This window comes from Camellia sinensis, chromosome 2, assembly GCF_055761805.1.
Source record: "Camellia sinensis isolate YWXY chromosome 2, ASM5576180v1, whole genome shotgun sequence".
Lineage (NCBI taxonomy): Eukaryota > Viridiplantae > Streptophyta > Magnoliopsida > Ericales > Theaceae > Camellia > Camellia sinensis.
Window position 1 is genome coordinate 85158997 of NC_138962.1, and position 27620 is coordinate 85186616.

The 27620-nt window shown below is 33.4% G+C and overlaps 1 protein-coding gene across 1 annotated transcript; it reads right to left on the reverse strand.

Moving 5' to 3' along the window:
- Window positions 1–1332: 1332 nt before the first annotated feature.
- LOC114313838 (mevalonate kinase) lies at window positions 1333–9474 on the reverse strand. Its single transcript, XM_082914994.1, has 5 exons — window positions 9013–9474; window positions 6553–6796; window positions 6001–6254; window positions 2445–2858; window positions 1333–1737 (listed from the first exon to the last, which is right to left on the reverse strand). The coding sequence occupies exons 1-5, from the start codon at window positions 9302–9304 to the stop codon at window positions 1619–1621; spliced, it is 1323 nt and encodes a 440-aa protein (XP_082771120.1). The 5' UTR covers window positions 9305–9474; the 3' UTR covers window positions 1333–1618.
- Window positions 9475–27620: the final 18146 nt, after the last annotated feature.

Here is a 27620-nt window from a genome sequence, read left to right on the forward strand (position 1 = left end):
AACTTTGTAGGTCTGGTGATAGATTCAACTCATTTAACAGGTGATGATAAAGTTGTTTCTCAAACTAGAGATGATTCAAGTAGACTTCAAACAACAAATTATCCCAATAAGATCTCTTCTTCTTTCACCAGTGTCAACTAGCTAGGGTTGAAAAATTCGGAGAAGTCAAGAACCAAAACAAATCTGTTATCAAATCCTTAAAAAAATGAGTCAAAATTTATACAAATTTTTTATACGGAGAGTGGCTTCGTTTCCTTGTATACCTAAAGGATGCTAAATGAATAATCCTTTAACAAGAAAAGTTCATCAATCAAATGCTCTAAGGTTGCAATAGGATAGGATTCATTAACATCTTTAATGATTTACATACCGAGAAAATGAGGACATGTTCAACCTGTATAAGATGATTCAGATTGGTATCTTTCATATTTGGATGAACTTTTTAGCTGTTTTTTTATCGCCTTTTAGCTTTTTAACGGCCCCTTTTTTCAATAAGTACTCAATGTTAAACATTTTATAGGCTTTGTGTTTTTATTTATTTGTTTACCCATGCTGAAAATTAAAAGTTGGTTAAAGAAAAAACAAAGAAACTAGTAAATAAACCTGATCCAAACAAGACTTATTCAGCAGCAAATTACAGTCATGAAACTAAGCTCCATTTGGGGTTAAACTTCTGAAAAATTGCTAGAAAGCATTGCCAGACAAGGGGAAGGTGATTATTGCAGAGTGCATTCTCCCTGAAGTCCCAGACACCAAAATTGCGACTCAAAATGTCATTTTTCCATGTCGATGCTATCGTGTTGGCTCACAACCCGGGTGGTAAAGAAAGGACGGAGAAGGAGTTTGAGGCCTTGGCAAAGGGGGCTGGATTTGCAGGTTCCCGCCTTATGTGCTCCACTTTCAATACTAATGTCCTAGAATTTTAAAAGATGCTTATCTGGAGGTGCTACCAAATAAGCTGTGACTATTGACCATTGGTTTAATAGTTAAGACTTAACCTAATAACCTTGAGATTATGGATTCAAATCTTGGGACCACCACTTTGTGCATTATGTCAAAGGTTAGGTGCATACTCAATCTTTCCCCTCTCAAACACACATTAATGTGTACTAATTGGGCGTTGTTGTTATTTAGTAAAATGCTTGGAATTGTCACTTTTACTTGGGAGCGATTATGAAAATTGTTATAATTGATTGTATTTAATGGACTACATTTAATAAATAAGCAAAGAAACACCTCCATAAGCAGGATATCTACTTAATTTTAAGCCACTTTATCATTACCAAACACCTTGTTTGGTGCTTCTTAAAAATAAGAAAAAGCACCATCAAATAATCAAAACCCAAACAGGTTAGCATCTATTTGGAACCTGGATGCCATACAATTTTACAGTTATTTCAAACAACAGGATGCAGGAAACGGGATCTCAAGCCCACAGTTGCATTCCAGGTACTTCAAAAGAACAGAAACAAAAAGGTGCCTAGTTTGTGCAACAAAAATAACAATAACAACAATAATGTACATACACCAATTATTGACAGAACATGGTGAGAGAAGCGTAAATAATTTCAAATTGGAGCAGCAATTCTTACTAAGATTAGTGCCTGTTCTGAGAAAATCAGGACGAAGAGTGGAAGGAAATCTGAAGACCGTTCCCGCCAATTCCAGCAATCAAACATTGGAATCCACAGGTCTCAAGCTCCGCAATTACTTTATCAACAATTGTTCCTGATAACACTGATGCATGTAGTCAAAGGAAACATTTACAAAACTAATATGGTTAAACATATGTATTCATAAATTCAGTTCAATGGATTTGCTTGCTCACATTTTTTTCTTTTACTATGACAACTCAAAGGCATGTATAGACTAATGAGAGAGCATAATTTTATTAAAATGGACGCTTGAAATAAGGATTCTGTCACTGAACCCAAATCCTCTTCTAATGGCACTTCAAAATTAGTCATATTTAGAATCCCAATAAGCTCCCAGATTTTTGCTAGTCATTAATAATCTTTCTACGATAATCTGTTAATCTAATTGAACCCATGCCTTAATTTTTGGATGAGAAGCAAACTGAATCAGCAGTTTAGAAAAAGTAACAGGGAAAAAAAATCTAGAGCACCATTCCACATATCATTGATGTTATGATCCTATTTCTCAAAACCTAAACAAAGATAGTCAAGGGAATAATTTGTCTGAAATATGTGTGAAATATTATCTATGTTCTAATGCAGTGACACACCTTCTAAAAGTGACCATGAATGTGACATGCATACAGATGCAACAAAGTTACAAACACAGTCAAGAACAGAAAAGAGCATCTAAAGAATTTCAAAGCATGTTATGCGATAGGGCGTCATAGAGAAAATATAGCAGATAGAAATACTAAACATACAAAAATAGAAAAGCACAATCCAAAAGCAGAATAATAAAATGGATACAGGTTGGTAATAGTGTCAGGACACAGCCTCCACCACCAGCTCCTGTCAGCTTGGTTGTCAATTTGTATTTCAATGTTGTTCGAATCACAGTTTCAATCGAAGCATGGCTGACCCCCATACATTGGAGCAACCCTTGATTCATTTCCATTAGTTCTTGTAGTTTGTCTTCTTTCTCAGTTACCGCAATGTCATCATCAGCAGGTGATTGGAGAATGGTCGCCACTTCGTTGCTGATAGAATCAACGGCCTTAAAAACAGCAGCCATTGCATTTGAGTGTCTGACTGTCCTCTCTGAAACGCTAGCAACCAATGCTTTTGTGTTCCGGCCAACTTTTGTGTTAGTTATGAGCATTTTAAGTGGCGTATTGGACTTGAGACATGTCAACTCCCCTGACCTAAACTTGATCATGTTGCCTGTTACAAAAACTTCATCACTTGCTAATCCAAATTCCGAAGTCATTTTACATTAAATAAGCTGAAAAGATGAGAATCTGTATGACAACATTAAAATGATATAAACACCATGTTTAATAAAGAAATCAGGCATTGATGATTCATCACCAAAACATTACCACAACTACCAAACCATTCTTATATTCGTTGTTACTGTTGCTGCAGCTGCTTTTGTAAATCATTTCTAATCAGAATGGGCCTGTTGTGATGAAAAAACTGCTAAAGCTAATTCTTAGCCAAAAGAGATGACAAGAATGGATCTTACAAGACTGAAATTGTATGTTCAATGAGTTTTCTCAATTAGTTGGAGTTGACGCGAGACATAAAGGCGACGAGAGACAGGGTCTTAACAACGGTAGCCTTTCTGAGTAGGACTATAACCTAAAAAGACACGGAGGACAGACTAGGCACTAAGTTTGGTCCTATCTTTGCGGGAAAGAAGAACAAAACAGGCAGACCCAAACACATGAAGGAGGGAGTAGTTAGGAATTTGGGAGAACAAAGCCTCATAAGGAGACCAACCAGAAAGAATGAGAGTAGGCATGCAGTTGAGAAGAAAAGCAGCAGTAAGAACTACCTCCCCTCAGAGTAGAGCCGGAACTGAGGTAGAGAGAAGAAGAGACCTAACTATCTCAACGAGATAACGGTGTTTACGCTCGGCTCGATCATTTTGGGCAGGTGTATCTGTACAGGAATTTTGGTGAATGATACCCAAATTGGCCAAATACTCACTCACAGAACTTATTTTTAAAAAAGTCCCCACCTAAGTCAGACCGTAATACTTTAATTGTAGACTCAAACTGAGTAGTAATCATAGGCTGAAAGGTACGGTGGATCTGATAGAAATCGGACTTCTGAGTCATAAGATAAACCCAAGTGTAACGGGTGCAGTCATCAATAAATGACACATAATATGCAGAACCCCCTTTGGTGAGAACAGGAGAAGAACCCCAAACATCAGTATGAACTAAAGAAAATGGTGTATCAGATATAAAAGTACTTTTACGAAAAGGTAAGGCTGTCATTTTGGCAAGTTTACACCCCCGACATTCAGTAAGTTCACTAGGAAAAACTTTACCTAATATACCTGACTGAGCAAAAGACCACAAACGGTCAGCAGACAAATGCCCTAATCTAGAATGCCACAAGTAAAAAGGATTGGACAGAGAATCTAACTGAAAAGAGGAAAAAACAGTTGAAAAAGTTGTCATAGGTAGATGCAAGCTCTTCACCACATAACGATCTCCAACTCTGCGGCCAGTCCCAATCTGCTGCTTGGATATCCGATCTTGCACAGAACAGATAGAAGAAGAAAATATAACATCAAAACCGGAGGCATCAAGCTGACTGATAGATAATAAACTGACAGATAACTGAGGAACATAAAGGACAGATGGAATAGAGACAACAGACATAGCAGACGGTAAGACAGATCCAACAGATATAACAAACATACTAGACCCATTAGCAGCATTAACAGTAATAGGTAAGCGAGGGGGAATACAATTTTGAAGTAAGGAGAGATGAGGAGTCATATAATGAAAAGCACCCGAGTCAAAAAGCCAAACAGACGAAGAGATACCTGAAGAAAACCCAAGCAAACCTAAATGAAAAGAGGAAACAACTGAATCAGACAAGGAGGGCTGGGAGGTAGACAGTATATATTGAAGTTGACTAATCTGAGCCCTTAAGGAAGCTAAGTCAGGATCAGGAGTCGGAACAGATACAGTGGTACTGATGGAGGGTCGAAAAGCACTCAAATGAGGAGCTCGGGATTGGGTTTGAGATTGTTGAGAAGACGTGGCAGGCAGACGTCTCCTCTTGGGACAGTGGTACTTCCAATGGCCCCTCTGATGGCAGAAGGCACACTCATCAGAAGCCAGAGTCATCATAATAATCAGAAAACTGGAGGGTTTAAGTGTAATAAACCAAGAACTGATGAGTCAAAACGTAATAATCCCAAACAATCAACAGATCACCGTAATATAATACAGACACTTGTACTGATGTGGTCAAAGTATAATAAGGACAAAACGGACTAAGATCAGGGAACTAATACGACGAGATAGAGCTTTGTGATCAGAGACCAAAGATGAAGAGAGAGATAACTTCGTCCACACCAACAACGAAACTAAGAACTTCGAACACCAGAGACTGAGACTGATCACAAACCAGAAAATCAAAGAGTCAGAGACTTGTGATCGCGATCAAGCCAGAGACTGTCGATCGAATCAGCCCAACAAACCACGAGGTGTGATCGATTAGCGGAACCAGAGAGAACCAGAGAGGGAGATAGGTCGCGAATCAATCGCAATGTTGAAGCAGACTGAGTGAGGCGACGGCGTGAGAGGCGACGGCGACTGCTGAAGCGACGACAACGACGGCTGAGAAGCGGCGACTGCTGAGAAGCGACAACGACAGCTGAGAGAGGCGACGGTGCTTGGTTTCGCGAAGACTGATCGCGACCTTAGGTTTTCGAACACGGCTCTGATAGCATGTAAGATTTCTGAAAGCTTTTCTGTATATTCAACTTAAGTCTGTTTACAAAGAGTGCATCAGTTATATAGCCCTAATCAATGACAGAAAAAGAAAATATAAAGAAAAGGAATTTCCTAATTCGTAATATACAATATATACAATATACAGTCTCACAGTACATTTAGGAAGTTTTGTCAATCAGATAGACTGTTTGTTGCACTTTACCCAACTTTATTCTTTCACTTCTTAAGCAAAATCCATTTCTCCCACTTTCACTTTCTTCACTTCAAAAGATAAACTTCTTCATCATGCAATTGACAGACAATTTGTTAAAGAATAATTTTCAAGTCATTAAAAAATTATCAAATTGAACGACTAAAATCTGAAAAAGACATCATATTCTTTAACCTTTTGCTACTTTTTTGACAACTCTTGCTTAAAATTTCAGAAATCATAACCAATTTCCTTCCATATTTTGCCACTAAAATATATAGATTCCAAATTGTGAATGGCATTTATTTCTCTTAAAAGCGCAGTAGTTTTGATGAAAAAGAGGGGAAAAAGGAGGTGCTCTTGTTAAATGTGAAAAGGTTGCATCTGGCCCCTGTTATGAAGTATCACATACCATAAGTGCTCACTGTGTTGTCAATACCAGACGGCTTCCCATGGATTATTTTTTCACCTTCAAAAGCCCATTTGTTCACCAATTCCAGCTCATTTTCTCCAAACATTAACCAACCTTGATGACCAAAATCAAGATTCACAGATTCCGACAAAGCAAGCAGGGCAGCTGAGACTGACACACAGAACGCTGCAGACGAACCCAAGCCAGAGCCAAGTGGGAGCTCAGAAGTGATAACAACCTTTGCAGGTTTATACCTGAAACATAAATGGAACCAAGTCAGAACATAGTAACATAGGGTTTGTTTGGAATGTTCTAAAAAAGCCTCTCTCTTTTTTTTTTTTTTTTTTTTTTGTGCTAAATAATTGAAAAAGTCAAAAAGCCAGTTTGTCATCTGCTTAAAAAGCCAAAAAGCCACTCAACTTATCACTCACAAAAAAGTCAAAAAGTCACTCAACTTCCCAAACACATCAGCTTTTTTTGATTTTACATAAAAACAAAAAGCCAATTGTTTAGAAGGGTAAGCTTAAACCTAGAAACTATTATCAAACACACCCTTGGATGGAGATGTATAGCCAGAGAAATGCTGAAACTCCAGCAGCAAGTGTAGTATTTGCCTCTAGAATATTTTGTTCTTCAACTAGAGCAGCAATTAATTTCATTGCCTCTGGTGAGCACGATGCAGGTGATGAGGGAATTTGACTACCCAGCTTATACAGGGCTTCTTTAATTCTTCCAACTGGCCAAGCAAATTCTAAGGCCATATCCTTCAAATGGAGCTTTAATTTATCATCATTATCTACACAGAGAAGATAATACCAATGAGAAATCGAGTCAACAGCAAACCCAACATCAAAATACAAGAACCATCTTTAAGTGTTATGAAAAGAGAATTATACACAGGCTAAAGTTGAAAAAAATAAAAACAGAAAAAGAAAAAGATCTAGTCCCTTTCCAACTAGTAGCACCAATAGAAGCTTAGTGCCAGAAATTGCATGGAAGAATAATTACATGATATAGGATGATCTCTGTATAATCCAAACCCAAATTGATCATCTCTTGAACATAAACTAAGATGTCATGGAGGAATATTACCTTCAGATAATTTTTTATTTTTTTATTTTTTTTTTTAAATATTTCAGCTTTCATCTCATTCCAAAGCTAAATTGCTACAATTCTAACCAGAATTTACACTTTTAGTCATCAAAGCAATAGTTTTTAAGCTCTCAACCTTAGATTCAAAATTTCACGAGCTCTAAAAAATATCATTTTTACATTGGAGGTAGGCTACCAGTAATGTCCATTTGCACAAACAACAAATAGTTTACAATGTTTGCGTGAATTAAAAATTGATCCTTTTAATTGGAATCCCAATACTAGAAAAGTAGTAAGAATGTCATGATCTGTCAATCTAAATATTCAAAATATCATGAATCAAGGTAAAGTTTTTAAATGGCAATCTAGTTGTAACTATTAAGCAATGACTGATATAAAACAACATGCAATTCCTTTCGAAGTCACTAGTTACTAATCACTAGTAGTGATTAGTAATTATTTATTAGTAATAACTTCATAAGGAATAGCATTCAGTACTTTCTGCATGATTTGATTGAAAACCAAATAAAGTTCATAATGTTTTTTAGGGGTCATAAAATTGCTCTGAAACCATGTCTTTTGTTAAAATGAGATAAATTGGGACAAAACATGTCTTTTGATGAGTTGTTTTAGCTTTGCTTCTAATTTAAAATAATAATAATACCACAATTGTCGTAGCTGATTCCTGTAAAGCCTTGACTGGTAAACCCACAGTCACCAGCATTCCACAATCTTTTGTTGTTTTTTTCATTTTTCTTTTTTGTTGATTCCCTAATTTGATCATTTTTACACTATCTTAAAAATTAAACTTCACTAAGATCTGTAGATCCATAATTGAGGATGCTTTCTTCATTTGTAATTGCCAAGTTATGGTAAATTTCAATTTACAAACAAGTTACACTTCAACCTTTCTTTATATTTCATAACATTTGAAATTGGATACCAAAGGCCAGGTCAAAAAGTTTGGTTATTGAATACCAAAAAGCCAATATGTTCCAAAATTTGACGGAAGACTTTTAATATATATATATATTATATATATTACCAAAAAGGTCTTCAAGTGATAACTAATAGTGTTTACACCACATTTTAGAATACAAAGAATCAAATGCAAGGATTCAGATACCCACCTTACCTTGCATTTACTTGGGCTTTCATTAGTTTAGTTGGTCGTCAATACAAAAGTTCAATAAAATTAGCATCTTTTTTGTTTTTTTTTCTTAAAATAAATTTCCAACTATTTCCTGAAAAACTTGAAAAAAAGTTTGCTCTGTCACATTCAGTATCATGACAAACAAAAACTACAATTTCCATATCCATCATCCCACAACTAAACCAAACCAAACTAAGCTTCTCTGTCTCAATCAAGTCGGATCGGCTACATGATTTTTATTTTTATTTTTTGGCCACTCCACTCTTTCAACAAAAACCGCAAAAATTTAAAAATAGAAAATGGAAAATTTCCCAGACAAGAAAAACATTATCAATTAAAAAGTGGCAAAAAGAAAGTAAACTGTGGATTATTCATATTCAAAACCAAATCGATGTAAACAATGCGAGACATTGAATGAAAGATTAAACCAATCACTAGTTCTGTGAACGTTCAAAAACAACTTAACATCACTAAAAAACCTCAAAAGGGTAATTTCAGATCACATTCTTGAGTAAACACGAATGAGCAAGCAGTGTCCAGCCAATTCAAATAAGACCGAGAACAAGAACAGTAAGTAAGGTAGTGTTTGGTTCAGTGGAATGGAATGAAGTAAAATCAAAATATTCCTTCCATGTTTGGTTGACTAAAGTGAAAAAATAAATAAAAGTACATCCATTGCATCCATCTGATTTCCAATGAACCAAACAGAGCATAAATTAATTGGGAAAGAATGAAAGAGATGGAAAAGGGGTGGGGTGTGGGCATACCAGAATGAGTGGGAAAGCTGAGAGAGGCGTAAGTGTAGAGATCGATGGAGGCGGCCACCGCCGTAGATCCGTGGACTACGGCGTGTTCGCCGGCAAGTATGATTTTTCCAGGAGCTCTTGTTCTCACCTCCATTCTCTCTCTCTCTCTCTCTCTCTCTCTCTTCCTTGCTCTGCTGATTGTTTGACTAATTGATCTCTCTCTCTCTCTCTCTATACGTCTGTGTATATATATATATGATTGGATGTTGAGAGAGTCGTAGTTAGCGAGCGGTGGGGATGGCGGAGAAAGCATAGAGGAACATTAGAGACGAAGGGAAAATCGATCGCAGTTTTTGGTGGCTGTTGTTAGCAATACTGGTCTCACTCGGGTGGCTGGCGCGTGCGATTCTATGCTCGTGTAACATCTTGACCACGCTCGGATTTTCAATTTGCAACTTGTGTGCTAGTAAAAATTCGGATCATGATTCTTTACGGAGATTAGGCGGCGTAAAATATCGTTTAATTTATTATAATTGTATTGATTTGTAATAATTTTTATTTTTTTATTTGTTAATTGTAAATTAAATTTTAAATTTCATAATTCATTTTTAAAATCATTCTACTATGTTCTAATTAATATATATTTTTTAACCTCTAATAATATATTAAAGTAAAAATAATTATGAGAAAGATTTAAGATGTGAACTTTATTATAAATTACTAGTTATATATATATAAAATGAGTTTGTGTTATATATATATATATATATATAATATTATATATTATGCAAATACTTGATAATTAGTTCTAATATTTTTCAATTGGCCAATACGCCCAAAACCACTAAAATGACGATTTGCCAATCCCCTAATTCGCCACTCGATTTATAATTTTACTCTCAAACTGTTCGAACTGTATTACGCACACCCCTAATGGAGATACCTCTCTCTTTATATGGTCTGGAGATATGCATGTTGGTTATTTAGTCGGTCATTTGGCGCAATCGTTCGGCTAGTCATCTAGTAGGATGCCGGTCATTTGGACGGATGTCAGTTGATGCACTGGGAAACTAGGGTGACAGTCGTAATTGATAAGGGTGATTCTGATTATCCGAACGATTGTCAATTGGCACACCGGTAGACAAGAGGTGACAGTCACGATTGACAAGGATGACTCTGGTCATTCAGAAGATCGTCGATTGACATATTGGTAGACAAGAAGTAACAGTCATAGTTGACAGGGGTGACTTCGGTTGTCCGAGAAGTTATCCAGGTGGACTTTCGTCTTATTCAATTCAGGTGTGCAATCTCAGTCGCAAGATACCTCGTTAATAAGGTTGTATCATCTCCTCACATTTCTATACCATATGGAAAGGGAGGTATTGTTGGAAAAATTGGTTTATATAGGCATATTTTGGGAAAACTTTGAACCCAAAATTGAGTGGGCCCCAAACGTCTTTTGGGGTGGATCCGAAGAGGTGAAGTGTTCCTTACTGCGTGACAAGTCACACGGTGAAGACGATTCGTCAAAACCATTTACAAGTGAATGGGAACATGACATCGTTTTCGGGTTCGTGGAATAGATGGTTAAAGAAGTAAATGTGGGTTTCTTTGAAATGAGTTGTCCCACATTGAAACTTTAAAAGAGCTTTTATGTGTATATAAGCTCTAGCCTACAACATTGGGTTGGGCCCCAAGGGGCACCCCAAGTTTGTAGAAGGGAGAAGTTATGGACAAAGTGAACCTTAACCCAAACCACCACACGCGCAGCCATCGCCGTTATCCGTCTGGCCGAACCGTGCCGGGCGCGGGTGTGGGTCGAGTCAGTTCTTGTATTAATTTTTTGGATGAAATTTATTTGAATTTTAATTAAAATTAAATTCAAATTTTTGTGCCAAAAATTGAATTAATTTTCTGTTAAATTTATCTCCTTCAGTCCGAAATTCCACAACTTTTAAAACAGTTCAAACAGGTCTTACCTGTTGAACCCGAACAGGTTTAATTTCGGACAAGTTTTTTAACTGCCAATCTGTTATATACTTCGGACAGATTCAAATTTGAAAACACTGCCCAGACAGGTTCAGCAACTGTAGCAGTTATCTGTTGGGTTCTTGTGTGCACCTATTCATTTGAAATCACATATGTTCATTCAAATTTGGAACCTGTTCGGGCAGCAGTGTTTGTCTATAAATACAGCCATGATTCCAGCAAAGAGAGTTTAGAACACAAAGTTTGGTTCGCCGTACAATTTTGTTTGGTGTGCTACAACAATTTTGTGAAGATCATTGTATCTTGGGAGATAGACGCCACTCAACCGTAAGCTCCGTAGCGGAGTGAATCTGTCCTAAGGACAGAGTGTCACACACTCGACTTGGTCTTTAATTATTTTTTCGGTTCAACAAAATAAATTCTATAAGTTTTATTTTATTTTGTTTGAATTATTTCAATTTATTTTATTTACACAGAAGATTGTTCCAACAATCTTAAGACAGATTAGAATTATTCTGTTTACAGAATTTTTCGTTTGTTTCCCTTTCTCTTTCTTCTTTTAAGAAAATTATTTTCTGTGAATTTATAAATTAATATTCTGGTTGAAAAAACAAATACTGGTTATATGCTATTTGACAAATAGTAGTAATATACTATCTCTTTTCTTTAACAACTAGTAGTAATATACTGGTGTCATTAACAATTCAGAATATATATTTGTGGAGTTTTGTCAGAAATTAATTTTAGTTTTCTTAATTTATTTCTGAGTATTCATTAATTAAAAAATTCTGTTTCAGTTTTTTTTTAATTATTGAAGTGTTACATAAATTTAATTTACTGTGTGGAGTTAATTTGGTTAAATAAAATTTTATTTTATTTCTAAATTAATTGAAAAATAAAAGTTACATTCTTGTTTCTTTTATTTTTACAGAATTTAATTCTGTGAATTTGGATTAATTTTCTATGTAGTATAAATTCTAATTATAATTTTGTTTATAAATTAGAATTCATGGCTACTGAAACAAATGCTCAAACAAGTACTACTGTGATGGCTGCAACTACACTAACCCCCTCTCCTGTTGTGACAGTACCGGTAAATCATGGTGAGAAGCCAGAGAAGTTCTCCGGAACTGATTTTAAAAGATGGCAACAGAAAATGTTGTTTTATCTTACAACTCTGAACCTGGCTCGTTTCCTCCATGAGGATGCTCCTATTTTGAAAGAGGATGAAACCGACCGGCAAGTGGTTGTTGCGGTTGATGTCTAGAAACATGCCGATTTCCTTTGTCGGAACTACATCTTGAACGGACTTGACAACACATTATACAATGTCTACAGTCCTATCAAGACAACAAAGGAACTTTGGGAGTCTTTGGAGAAAAAATACAAAATGAAAAATGCCGGCTCAAAGAAATTTGTGGTTGGCAGATTCCTAGATTTTGTAGTGGTTTATTCAAAATCTTTGATCAGCCAAGTTCAAGATTTCCAACTCATTCTGCATGACATTCACGCAGAAGGCATGTCTCTCAGTGAATCCTTCCAAGTTGCAGCCTTAATTGAAAAATTACCACAAGACTGGAAGGAATTCAAGAACTACCTCAAACACAAACGCAAAGAAATGTCTATGGAAGAATTAATTGTGCGTTTGAAGATTGAGGAGGACAACCGCAATTCTAAAAAGCGGGCTGGTGAGCATCCTATGGAGTCTAAGGCAAATATGGTGGAACATGCTTCAAAAACCAAGAAACGAAAGTCTACTGGAGAAAGTTCATCACAAGGCTCTAAAGGGGGGAAAATAAAAAGCACAAGTTTAATGGCAAATGTTACATCTGTGACAAAGAGGGACATCGGGCCAAAGATTGCCATAGCAAAGGCAAAGGCAAAAGAAAAACAAGCAAGAAGCCTGCTCAAGCCCACATAACTGAAGTGAACAATATTTCCAACGATGTAGATGACATCAATCTTTCTGCAGTTGTTTCTGAGGCAAATCTTGTCAAAAATCCTAAAAAATGGTGGGTGGACACTGGTTCTACTCGCCACATTTGTGTCGACAAAAAGATGTTCACATCTTATTCTACAGTGGACAATGGTGAACAACTCTTTATGGGCAACTTCTCAATTTCCAAAGTTGAAGGACAGGGAAAGATTGTACTTAAGATGACATTTGAAAAGGAACTCACTCTCAACAATATACTGCATATACCGGACATTCGCAAGAATCTTGTTTCCGGATCTCTGTTGAGTAAGAATGAGTTTAGACTAGTATTTGAGAGTGATAAATTTGTACTTACTAAGAATGAGATGTATGTAGAAAAATGTTACATATCTGATGTTACATATCTGATGGCCCTTTCAAGTTAAATGTAATGACCGTTGTACCATCAGTTATTAATAATAATACATCTTCTTCTTACTTGCTTGAGTCTTCAAATTTATGGCATGGTAGACTAAGACATGTTAATTATGGATCTTTGCGTAGATTAATTAATATGGAATGTTTACCTAAATTTGACATTAATTCAAATCATAAATGTGAAATTTGCGTTGAGACAAAATTATCTAAAACTCATTTTCATTCAATTGAAAGAAGTACGGAACCACTTGAATTAATTCATAGTGACATTTGTGATTTTAAATCAATTCAAACTAGAGGTGGGAAAAAGTATTTTATCACTTTTATAGATGACTATACTAGATATAGTTATGTTTATTTAATTCAAACCAAGGATGAAAGTTTGGAAACTTTCATTCAATATAAGAATGAAGTTGAAAATCAACTTGGTAAAAAAATCAAGAAACTTAGAAGTGATAGAGGTGGTGAATATGAATCACCTTTTGATGAACAGGTTTAATTTCAGATAGGTTTTTTAACTGCCAATCTGTTACATACTTCAGACATATTCAAATTTGAAAACACTACCCAGACAGGTTCAGCAACTGTAGCAGTTATCTGTTGGGTTCCTGTGTGCACCTATTCATTTGAAATCACATCTGTTCATTCAAATTTGGAACCTGTTCGGGCAGCAGTGTTTGTCTATAAATACAGCCATGATTCCAGCAGTCTAAGGATCCGAAAATCAGTCTGATAAATTCCTTTTGCTGTCCAGATTTTACTTAGTGCATTTTTCTTCATTCTAGTTTTAGGAAAAAATCAAAGAGAGTTTAGAACACAAGGTTTGGTTCGCCGTACAATTTTGTTTGGTGTGCTATAACAATTTTGTGAAGATCATTGTATTTTGGGAGATAGACGCCACTCAACCGTAAGCACCGTAGCGGAACGAATCTGTCTTAAGGACAGAGTGTCACACACTCGACTTGGTCTTTAATTATTTATTCGGTTCAACAAAATAAATTCTGTAAGTTTTATTTTATTTTGTTTGAATTATTTTAATTTATTTTATTTATATAGAAAATTGTTCCAACAGGTATTTCCATAGAGAGTCCTAATCCTAAAAATTCAATACAAATATTACAATATCAGTTACACGTGGTCTTATTAATTAATATAAACTCTATCTGAGAAAAATAATTATTAATAATTGAAGGGTTATACCATGTCATCAATATAGCGATTGTATTTAATTATAATAAAAAAATTTGACTTTTATAACAAAATAAATTTTGAGTTCATAATTTTATTAATTTAAATATTAATTTTTTATTTTTTTTAATTTAAATTATTTGTCAATTTTTGTTAAGTGAAATCGACAATCAAAAAATTCTTCATTAAACTTAACGAAAAAAAATAGTTTAGATATTTTAGGTACATTTATATTGAGTTTAATTGCTAAAATATCATTTTTTTTCATCGAGTTTATTGAGTGAAAATAGGCAAATGATTTACTTTCCATTTGTTTCGATGGAAAATATTTTCTAATAGAAAACCTTTGCTATAAAAAAAACTTTCAAAATTTTTTTTCCAAAGAAAATATTTTTCTATGTTTGGTAATGGGAGTAGTAGTGGCCAAAGTGTGGAGATGGAGGTGGTGCCATGGTGACGGTGGGGTGGCCGCGCGGTGGCGATAGTGATAATGGCGACGATGATAGTGACGATGGGCGTGGCGATAGTGGCATGGTGATAGAAGTGAGAGTAGCGATAGTAATGTAGCGTCATTATTAATACTTTAGTCTAGGAAAAGATTTTAACCTTTTAAAAATGAAAAATATTTTCTGTGTAAATAAATTTATTTTTGGTAATTATAAAAAAATATTTTATATTGTCTTTCGTTTTTCATTTTTCATTATCTCAAACATTAGAAAATACGAAAAATATTTTCCAAAAATATTTTATACCCAAACAAACGGAGCATTAGATTAAAAAAAATTAAAAAATTAGGATTTAAATTTATAAAATTAAAAATTCAAGATTATTTTGTTAAAAAGGGTCAAATCTTAAGATTTTTATAATTTGCTCCAAAAATAATTTAAATATATTTATTTTCAACTGTAAATGATCAGATTCGGATAGTAAATTTTTAATATCTGCTTGAATAATGCCGAGGCATCAAAATTTTATCAGAATTTTTATATAAAATTTTATTTCTAAATAATATGCTGATTTTTTAACCATTCATAAAGGAGAATTCTATAAATTATGATCAAAATCATAAATGTTACCTTCTTAAATAATTAATATCATTATTGTAACAATTATATATAATTATTTTGTATGTATATCATTATTTTATCATTTTGTTTGTTATTAATGCATTTTAAATGTGATAGTTGTTTTTTATATCACTAACGCTATGTTTGGTAGGGGAATATGGGAAGAGATTTGGAAAGGAAAAAAGAAGTAGATGAAATGTGAACAAAATATATATATATTTTACCTAATTTCACACACTTTTTTTTTTTTTTTTCAAATTCCTTACCAAATCTCTCAATCAAACAATACGTAATAATAAAACAAAAACAAAATAAAAAATCAAATGTCGTACAATATTTTGACAATATAAAGAAACAGATAACATTACAAATTTTCTGTTTTTTATTTATTGAAAACAGAAGTACATTTTCATCTTAAAAAACAAATAAAAATAACATATTTGTTATAATATATATTTTTCCAAACATAAATAAATAAAATTAACAAACGTAATTTATGAGTTGTTAATGGCGGAGGGGAGAGAGTTGCATGGTAGGGGAAGAAATAAAAATATGATTTCACAAGAAGTAAAAAAAATATATATTTTATATCTTTTTAAAATATTATTTTTAAGCGAGAATAATCTAAAATAATTACATTTTCTTTTTTAGATAGGTACAAATTAGAACAAATGAGAGTTGTAAACACAGATTCAATTACACCTTTGTAAAATACAATTTGAGAGATGTCCCATTTTTTAGGACTCTTGTTATATCCCATTTTTTTATTGGTAAAATGTTTTGTTTTTGTTTTTCTTTCTTTTGATAATATTAATAATTAAAAAATACTTGAAATACTTAATTTATCACTCTTAAAAATTATTCTTAATAATATATTTGACAAGTATCAAATTTTGTTTTATTATATAAAATTTAATTTTAATATTATATCATTAAAAATTGTCTAAAAATAATAAATTAGTAAAATGTAACATTGTTAATTGTTAATTAGGGTCAAAAATACAAATTCTCAGTCTCACGTTGAACGAGATTTTGGTCCTACGCAATGTTTTGAAAACCGGACCGGTGAGCGAACCGGAAAAGTGACCGGGTGGACGGGTCACCGGTTCAACCGTCGGGTCAAACCGGTCGAACCGTGACGTCATAATTAATATTATATAATTAAAAAATATAATTAAAAATTATAAATAAATAAAAATATATATAAATACTCAAATAAAAATAAAAATTGTTGTATAATATTTATTAATAATATTTAATAAAGTTATAATTGATAAAAAAAAAGTCACTTGTTTTAAAGAAATTAAAATTTTCAAGCATTCCCTCCAAACAAATTGATTCAATGTTAGGTTTAATTTTGGAGGGAAATGAAATTTTCAACTCTCCCTCCCATCAATATGTTTCAAATAATTTGATTGAATCCCACATAGAATTTTGTAGGTTCTTTTTGAAATTTTTTCTCCTATAAATAGGAATAGACTTTCATAATCTTCTCCAACTTCCAATGAGACTCTTTCTTATGAGAGGAGACTCTTGAAGTAAGAATTTTTAGTCAAAATTTTAAAATATATTTATAATTAATATATATATATATATATATATAAATATAAATATATAAGAAAGAAAGAAAAGAAAGAAAGAAAATAAAAAAAAAATAAAAAAAATCCCCGGTCTGACTCGCCGAGAACCGGTCCGGTTCACCGGTTATCCCGGTTCAACCGCCGGTTCTGGCGGTTTTCAATTTCCAGGCCGGTTTTGCTCACAGTCCGGTTCTGGAGGGTTGACCAGACCGGAGCTAGGCCCGGTCCAACCGGTTCGACCGGCCGGTCCGGTCCGGTCCGGGTTTCACAACATTGGTCCTACGACTCGCTTGAATGGAAAAAATAAAAATAAATAAAAAAAAACTTTATAAATTAAGAGAGAGAATCTACCACAGTACTGGCTGATCCACCCTGCCTCGTGGTCCACGGGCTTAATGTAGTGGGCCCAGTGTTGGCCCTCTAACTTTACATTCTGTTTTGTTTTAATATTCAAATACAGTTTTTTATTTTTCATGTTTTGTTATTTTTAGAGAATTTTTTTTTATATCAATTTTTTTAAGTACACATAGCCTGAACACGTTTAATAAGCAAACTATTTATAAAAAACAACTAGAGACCACTAATTTTAGAACCCTAAAAGATCACTAATGACATGGCACTCAATAAAAAAAAGAAAAAAAATACAACATCAAGGCCAAAATATCAAATCATTCACGGTGGGACCCACTGCCACATCATTAGTGATAGCACTAATTAGTGCTCTCACTCATTTTCTTATAAAAAAAATCTATACAAAAAATCAATAAACAGAAAAAAAGAAGAAGAAGAAAATATTGTAAGTTTTTATATTTTTTTACATTTATAATATTTTTCTTTTTAAATATAGTTAAATTAGATATATCTATAAAACAAAATATTAAAAAAATCGAATAACACACAAAAATAGAAAATTTAAAAAAGTCACAATCCCAACTTTTGTATTTTCTGCTGCAGATTCCCATTAGTTTCGTTTTGATGCATTATATTTAAAAATTCAAAACTGGTAATTAATTAAGGAAAAATTACACTAACAATGTGTCAGTGAAAATTATTTATCAAAATATAAAAAAATTTATAATTTTAATTAATATTGTTTATGATATTTTATATTTTTTACAACAATAATGATTCATCCCCTTTTTCTTCCACCCCTTTGACTCCCTCTCTCATTGGTTACATTTTCTTTTTCTTTTTTTTTTTTTTCCTACTCCTCCAATCACCACCTGCCACGTGACAAAAGGGATGAGGGTGTGACCCTCAAAGGGGATCCAAACATTATTCTTTTTACAAATATCTTTGACTGACACAATGTCAGTCTAATTTCCCCATTAATTAAAAGATTCAACAACTACTGCTGGGTACTGGCTCACCTACCCTCCCTACCTCGTGGAGCATGGGCACATTTTGGTGGGCCTTCTAGGATTTATTTAGGAAAAATAACATTACATATTTTGAAAAAAAATACAGATCAATAATAAAGTTTACAACGTTGAATAATAAAAATATTAAATTTTTTTATAAATTTATAATTATTATTATAAGTTATCACTAAATTCTAATTTTTTCATTTATTTATTATTTTTACTAGGTCGTTTGGCTTTGGGAGATTGACAACAAATCCTAAATGTTAAAATTATGATCTAGATAATCCCAAGAATTTTCTTATGTTTTGTTTGATCTTATTGGATGTGTAATGATAAATTTTTTGTTATTTTAAACCTTTTGAGTGACCGTATGAAGTGTCAGTAATTGATGCGATTTTTGTTGAGTGTTATAGTGAGAAAAAGGTTTTTTCTAGTGTTACAGTAAAAAAAAAGTATATTATAATCTTTTTAGAACCCTTCCTTATGGTGGAACATACCACATTAGTATTTTCCCAACTTTTTGTTGTGGTTTTGTTAAGTGTTTAATGAGAAAAAGTGAGTGTTATAGTGAAAAAAAAGTATACTAAAAACCCTTCCTTGTGGTGAAACATGTCACATGTCACATTAGCATTCTCTCTAAAATGACGTCATCCAATGAGGCAAGGGTACAACCGTTCAACAAAAATTACCAAACATACAAAACAGAATCTCATAATTATATTGTCGAATACTAACAAGACTTATCAGAATAATAGAAAAAACGTAGGACTAATTAGAGTAATTGTTGTTGTTTTGTTTTATCTAATTATGTTACTAATTTCTAAGATTTCATTCTCTTTCTCAAAGACAGGACAAATTACATATTAATACTATTTGAAGGTGGTTCTTAATATACTATATCCTTTAACATAATATATGTGGGGACATATTTTGTAAATGACAATACTTGGTCAAGGTGGCACCGGAGTGTCAGCCGAGGTGCCACGTGTCTTAGTCATGTTGCCGAGGTTATCTGCGGAGATACCGTAATCCGAGATAAGCAGATAAAGGACAAGAGTCTTAGAATGGGGGAGGACCTCAGTTTGGATAAAGATAAGGCTCTTAGGAAGTTTATCTCTATCTAGCTTGAAGTCCATGATGAGAATTAAGCCAGAGTCTATTAAAGCTAGGTTGCTACAGGAATCAGGTTAGTGCTGACTATAAAAGTAAAGCACCATCGTGGGTCTAAGGTACGCTTTTTGTATTATGGCTTGTGAGTTAAGCACTATTTGCTATCTGTAAGAGATAATTGAGTACTGACTTAATTGTCAGAGTGCCCCTAGGTGGATGAACCACCGCCAGAGTCTTATCTTTCTGTGACAGGTTGTTCGGGCATAATCTATTCTGTATGTGCTCTCATGCTGAGTTCCTATGTTAGTAGTGTGGTCGAAAATCCGCACCCACAATTTGGCGCCGTCTATGGGAAGCGTAAGAAGAATAGATGGCCAACGACAGGCAGAAAGAAAAGATTGGGGGCGACATCCCTAGTGGGAGTGGTAAAAACGCTTATCCTAACAAAGAAGAGGACAACTGTAATGAAGAACCTCGAGATAAGAATCCCACAAAAAAAGACGTTGGCCAAGAGGGAGACGAAGAAAGCATGTCAGGGCAAGTACTACAACGAAAACGACCTCTAGGTATGGAAAGATAGATGCTTGAGGAGGGACAGTGAAATGAAGGAGATGACAAACAAATTGGCAGACATGCAATCAGTTGTCAATTTCATGATATAGAACAACGTCATGTAGCCACTGTTCCCATTAGACGACACGCTGAATCCAGCGGCCAAGAACGATGCCCAGAAAGGGAGACAAAAAGTAATCCCCGCAGTCCCTCAATGTAACAAGGCAAAGGAGCATTCGCATCGGCCTTCGCGAGAGGTCGGGCGAGGAGAAATGATAAGAGGAGAGTATCAAAAGACACATCGTCCCAAAGAAACCTACGTCAAAGAACATCGGCATGTTTAAGGGAATGAGCATTGTTTTGACATGATAAATGAAGGGAGGTCCAAAATGACTCATAACGACATCAAGAGCAACGCACCAAAAAGGCTGAAATCTGTTGACAGCAGAGCTCCTAGACGGACTAAGGAGGGTTTGAGGAATTACCTCTAGAAGAAGCGACAAGATGTCGAGGTAACATCTCCGGTCAAGCTGAGAACGCCGTTCTTAGTAGAATTGGACAAGTTTGAGGCCCCGAAAAGGTTTCACATGCTGAGATTCCAGATATACGATGGTAAGTCTGATCCCAATTTTCATGTCAGCTTATATTTGAACTCAATGGCACTGTATACTGGGAACGAGTCGTTGCTCTGCAAGGTGTTCCCCTCATCATTTGGTGAAATCGTATCAGATTGGTTTCACAAGTTACCGAAAGAAACTGTGAAAAATTAGAAAGGCCTAGCCGAGATGTTTATGGCCAAGTTCGTTACAAACAAACTGTAGCCGGTGAGGGTAGACTCTCTGATGGCTTTGAGAATTGGCAAGGATGAAAGCCTCAAGGCTTATGCCAAAAGGTATTATGAGGTGTTTAACCGAATACTAGGGTGCAACCAAGAGGTAGCGGTTGTATCTTTCAAGAACGACCTGAACAATGACTGTTTGCTTCGAAAGTCACTGGCAAAGACACTGCAAAAAAGTGTAGAGGAACTTATGGCCAGAATCGAGAAATATGGGAGAGCAAAGGAAGGCACGTTAGGAACAAAGGTATCAAAGCAAGAAAAGAGGAACGACTCGCCGAAATGAGGCTGAGGTAATACAAACTTTAACAGACAAGAAACGGGACTGAGGGTTGCACAAGCAGTCACTACAGTGTTCCGGATCCCAGTTTACAAAGTCCCTGAAAGGATCAGGAACCAACCTTACTATAAAGTACTAGAGAAGATTCTTGGCGAATTTATAGGAAGAAGTCTTGGGAAGCACTGTACCTACCACAATGAGGATGGACATCTGACTCAGGGGTACAGAGCCCTAAAGACATATCTGGAAGATCTGGTAAGATAAGGTCACTTAAGGGACCTAGTAGATGAGGCCAGGACAAGTGAAGAGCAAGTAAGGTTGCCCTAGACACCAGCAACACCACCTGCACTAGCACCATAACCGCAACCGCAAGCAGACGGACCTCGAGCGATCAATGTGATTCACTCAAAGGTCAATGAAAATGAGGTATGTGGGGAGACTCAGAGGGTGACACACTTACAGCATATGTATCAGGTTCGTCAAATTCCATTCATGTGGGGGATTGTCGGAAAAATTTGTTTATATAGGCATATTTTGGGCCAACTTTGAGCCCAAAATTGAGTTACCCCCAAACGTCTTTTGGGGCGGGTCCGAAGAGGTGAAGTGTTCCTTGCCGCGTGGCAAGTCACACGGTGAAAACAATTCGTCAAAACCATTTATGAGTGAATGAGAACATGACGTCGTTTTCAGGTTCGTGGAATAGATGGTTAAAGAAGTAAATGTGGGTTTCTTTGAAATGGGTTGTTCCACATTAAAACTTTAAGAAAGCTTTTATGTGTATATAAGCTCTAGCCTACAACACTTGGGTTGGGCCCCAAGGGACGCCCCAAGTTTGTAGAAGGAATGAGTTATGGACAAAGTGAACCTTAGCCCAAACCACCACACACACGCGCGCCGCCGTCCATCCGGCCGAGCCGTGCTGGGTGTGGGTTGTGGGTTGGGTCGGTTCTTGTATTAATTTTTTGAACGAAATTTATTTGAATTTTAAATAAAATTAAATTCAAATTTTGTGGCAAAAATTAAATTAATTTTCTATCTAAATTTATCTCATTCAGTCCAAAATTCCACAACTTTTAAAACAATCCAAACAGGTCTTACCTGTTGAACCCGAACAGGTTTAATTTCGGACAGGTTTTTTAATTGCCAATCTGTTATATACTTCGGACAGATTCAAATTTGAAAACACTGCCCAGACAGGTTCAACAACTGCAGCAGTTATCTGTTGGGTTCCTGTGTGCACCTATTCATTTGAAATCACATCTGTTCATTCAAATTTGGAACCTGTTCGGGCAGCAGTGTTTGTCTATAAATACAGCCATGATTCCAGCAGTCTAAGGATCTGAAAATCAGTCTGATAAATTTCTTTTGCTGTCCAGATTTTACTTAGTGCATTTTTCTTCATCTAGTTTTAGGAAAAAAATCAAAGAGAGTTTAGAACACAAGGTTTGGTTCGCCGTACAATTTTGTTTGGTGTGCCACAACAATTTTGTGAAAATCATTGTATCTTGGGAGATAGATGCCACTCAATCGTAAGCATCGTAGCGGGGTGAATCTGTCTTAAGAATAGAGTGTCACACACTCGATTTGGTTTTTAATTATTTATTCGGTTCAACAAAATAAATTCTGTAAGTTTTATTTTATTTTGTTTGAATTATTTTAATTTATTTTATTTACACAGAAGATTGTTCCAACAAGTATTTCCATAAGCAGTCCTAATCCTAAAAATTCAATACAAATATTACAATATCAGTTACACGTGGTATTATTAATTAATAAAAACTCTATTTGAGAAAAATAATCATTAATAATTGAAGGGTGATACCATTTCATCAATATAGCGATTGTATTTAATTATAATAAAAAAATTTGACTTTTATAACAAAATAAATTTTGAGTTCATAATTTTATTAATTTAAATATTAATTTTTTATTTTTTTTAATTTAAATTATTTGTCAATTTTTGTTAAGTGAAATTGACAATCAAAAAATTCTTCTTTAAACTTAACGAAAAAAAATAGTTTAAATATTTTAGGTAAATTTATATTGAGTTGAATTGCTAAAATATCATTTTTTTTATCGAGTTTATTGAGTGAAAATAGGCAAATGATTTACGTTCCATTTGTTTTGATGCACAATATTTTCTAATAGAAAACCTTTGCTATAAAAAAAACTTTCAAAAATTTATTTCCAAAGAAAATATTTTTCTATGTTTGGTAGTGGCAGTAGTGGTGGCCAAAGTGTGGAGATGGAGGTGGTGCCATGGTGATGGTGGGGTAGTGGTGGCCAAAGTGTGGAGATGGAGGTGGTGCCATGGTGATGGTGGGGTGGCCGCGCGGTGGCGGCAGTGGTAATGGCAACGATGATAGTGACGATGGGCGTATGGTAGTAGAAGTGAGAGTAGCGATAGTAATGTAGTGACATTATTAATACTTTAGTCTAGGAAAAGATTTTAACCTTTTAAAAGTGAAAAATATTTTTTGTGTAAATAAATTTATTTTTGGTAATTATAAAAAAATATTTTATATTGTCTTTTGTTTTTCATTATATCAAACATTAGAAAATACGAAAAATATTTTCCAAAAATATTTTATACCCAAACAAACGGAGTGTTAGATTAAAAAAAACAACAATGCTAGAGGGCCACAATTTTTGTGGCCACAATGGCTCAAAACTGCCAAAATGACGTCGTTTTGGGGGCAAAAAACGACGTCGTTTTGGCAGTTTTGAGCCATTGTGGCCACAAAAATTATGGCCCTCAAACATTTTCCTAAAAAAAATTAAAAAATTAGGATTTAAATTTATAAAATTAAAAACTCAAGATTATTTTGTTAAAAAGGGTCAAATCTTAAGATTTTTATAATTTGCTCCAAAAATAATTTAAATATATTTATTATCAACTGTAAATGATCAGATTTGGATAGTAAATTTTTAATATCTGCTTGAATAATGCCGAGGCATCAAAATTTTATCAGAATTTTTATATAAAATTTTTATCACATCTGTTCATTCAAATTTGGAACTTGTTCGGGCAGCAGTGTTTGTCTATAAATACAGCCATGATTCCAGCAGTCTAAGGATCCGAAAATCAGTCTGATAAATTTCTTTTGCTGTCCAGATTTTACTTAGTGCATTTTTCTTCATTCTAGTTTTAGGAAAAAATCAAAGAGAGTTTAGAACACAAGGTTTGGTTCGCCGTACAATTTTGTTTGGTGTGCTACAACAATTTTGTGAAGATCATTGTATCCTAGGAGATAGACGCCACTCAACCGTAAGCACCGTAGCGGGGTGAATCTGTCTTAAGGATAGAGTGTTACACACTCGACTTGGTCTTTAATTATTTATTCGGTTCAACAAAATAAATTCTATAAGTTTTATTTTATTTTGTTTGAATTATTACAATTTATTTTATTTACACAGAAGATTATTCTAACAGGTATTTCCATAGAGAGCCCTAATCCTAAAAATTCAATACAAATATTACAATATCAGTTACACGTGGTATTATTAATTAATAAAAACTCTATATGAGAAAAATAGTCATTAATAATTGAAGGGTGATACCATGTCATCAATATAGCGATTGTATTTAATTATAATAAAAAAATTTGACTTTTATAACAAAATAAATTTTGACTTCATAATTTTATTAATTTAAATATTAATTTTTTATTTTTTTTAATTTAAATTATTTGTCAATTTTTGTTAAGTGAAATCGACAATCAAAAAATTCTTCATTAAACTTAACGAAAAAAATAGTTTAGATATTTTAGGTACATTTATATTGAGTTTAATTGTTAAAATATCATTTTTTTCATCGAGTTTATTGAGTGAAAATAGGCAAATGATTTACTTTCCATTTGTTTCGATGGAAAATATTTTTTAATAGAAAACCTTTGCTATAAAAAAAACTTTCAAATTTTTTTTTTCCAAAGAAAATGTTTTACTATGTTTGGTAGTGGCATAGTGGTGGCCAAAGTGTCGAGATGGAGGTGGTGGCATGGTGACGGTGGGGTGGTCGTGCGGTGGCGGCAGTGGTAATGGCGACGATGATAGTGACGATGGGCGTGGCGATGGTGGTATGGTGGTAGAAGTGAGAGTAGCGATAGTAATGTAGTGACATTATTAATACTTTAGTCTAGGAAAAGATTTTAACCTTTTAAAAGTGAAAAATATTTTCTGTGTAAATAAATTTATTTTTGGTAATTATAAAAAAATATTTTATATTGTCTTTCGTTTTTCATTTTTTATTATATCAAACATTAGAAAATACGAAAAATATTTTCCAAAAATATTTTATACCCAAACAAGCGTAGCGTTAGATTAAAAAAAATTAAAAAATTAGGATTTAAATTTATAAAATTAAAAACTCAAGATTATTTTGTTAAAAAGGGTCAACTCTTAAGATTTTTATAATTTGCTCCAAAAATAATTTAAATATATTTATTTTCAACTGTAAATGACCAGATTCGGATAGTAAATTTTTAATATCTGCTTGAATAATGCCGAGGCATCAAAATTTTATCAGAATTTTTATATAAGATTTTATTTCTAAATAATATGCTGATTTTTTACCCATTCATAAAGGAGAATTCTATAAATTATGATCAAAATCATAAATGTTACCTTCCTAAATAATTAATATCATTATTGTAACAATTATATATAATCATTTTGTATGTATATCATTATTTTATCATTTTGTTTGTTATTAATGCATTTTAAATGTGATAGTTGTTTTTTATATCACTAACGCTATGTTTGGTAGGGGGAATATGGGAAGAGATTTGGAAAGGGAAAAAGAAGTAGATGAAATGTGAACAAAATATACATATATTTCACCTAATTTCACACATCTTTTCTTTTTCTTTTTTTTTTTAAATTCCTTATCAAATCTCTCAACCAAACAATGCGTAACAATAAAACAAAGGGGGATGCACCAATAAATCTCAAATTAATAACTTATGCACTGTTTAGTCCTAAAAGTTTTCTTATAGACTGAAAGGTCCCATTACAATGTTAATAACATCAGATACAATGTTAATAACATCAGAGTCATGTTACAAACATTGGATTTCAAACATCTAATGTTCATCAAATTTCAATAATGTTTGAAAATATATGATGAAAAACATCTAATGTTCATCAGATTTCAATAAATTTTGAAATTATAGAATGAAACATCAGATCATTTACATCATTCACATCATGTTGATGTAAAAATGGAACTAAATGGAGCATAAGAAAACTTTTAAGACTAAATGGTTCAACGTTTCAAAAACTAGGACTTATGGGTAAATTTTCCTAAAACAAAACAAAATAAAAAATCAAATGTTGTACAATATTTTGACAATATAAAGAAACAGATAACATTACAAATTTTCTGTTTTTTATTTATTGAAAACAGAAGTACATTTTCATCTTAAAAAACAAATACAAATAACATATTTGTTATAATATATATTTTTCCAAACATAAATAAATAAAATTAACAAACGTAATTTATGAGTTGTTAATGGCGAAGGGGAGAGAGTTGCATGGTAGGGGAAGAAATAAAAATATGATTTCACAAGAAGTAAAAAAAAAATATATTTTATATCTTTTTAAAATATTATATTTAAGTGAGAATAATCTAAAATAATTACATTTTCTTTTTTAGATAGGTACAAATTAGAACAAATGAGAGTTGTAAACACAGATTCAATTACACCTTTGTAAAATACAATTTGAGAGATGTCCCATTTTTTAGGACTCTTGTTATATCCCATTTTTTTATTGGTAAATGTTTTGTTTTTGTTTTTTCTTCTTTTGATAATATTGATAATTAAAAAATACTTAATTTATCACTCTTAAAAATGATTCTTAATATTGTATTTGACAAGTATCAAATTTTGTTTTATTAAATGTTTTATTATATAAAATTTAATTTTAATATTACATCATTAAAAATTATCTAAAAAAAATAAATTAGCGAAATGCAACATTGTTAATTGTTAATTAGGGTCAAAAGTACAAAATTCTCAGTCTCACGTTGAACGAAATTTTGGTCCTATCCCATTAATTTTTGGTCCTACGACTAGCTTGAATGGAAAAAATAAAAAATAAAAAATAAAAAAACTTTATAAATTAAGAGAGAGAATCTACCACAGTACTGGCTGATCCACCCTGCCTCGTGGTCCACGGGCTTAATTTAGTGGGCCCAGTGTTGGCCCTCTAACTTTACATTCTGTTTCGTTTTAATATTCAAATACAGTTTTTTATTTTTCATGTTTTGATATTTTTAGAGATTTTTTTTATGTCAAATTTTTTAAGTA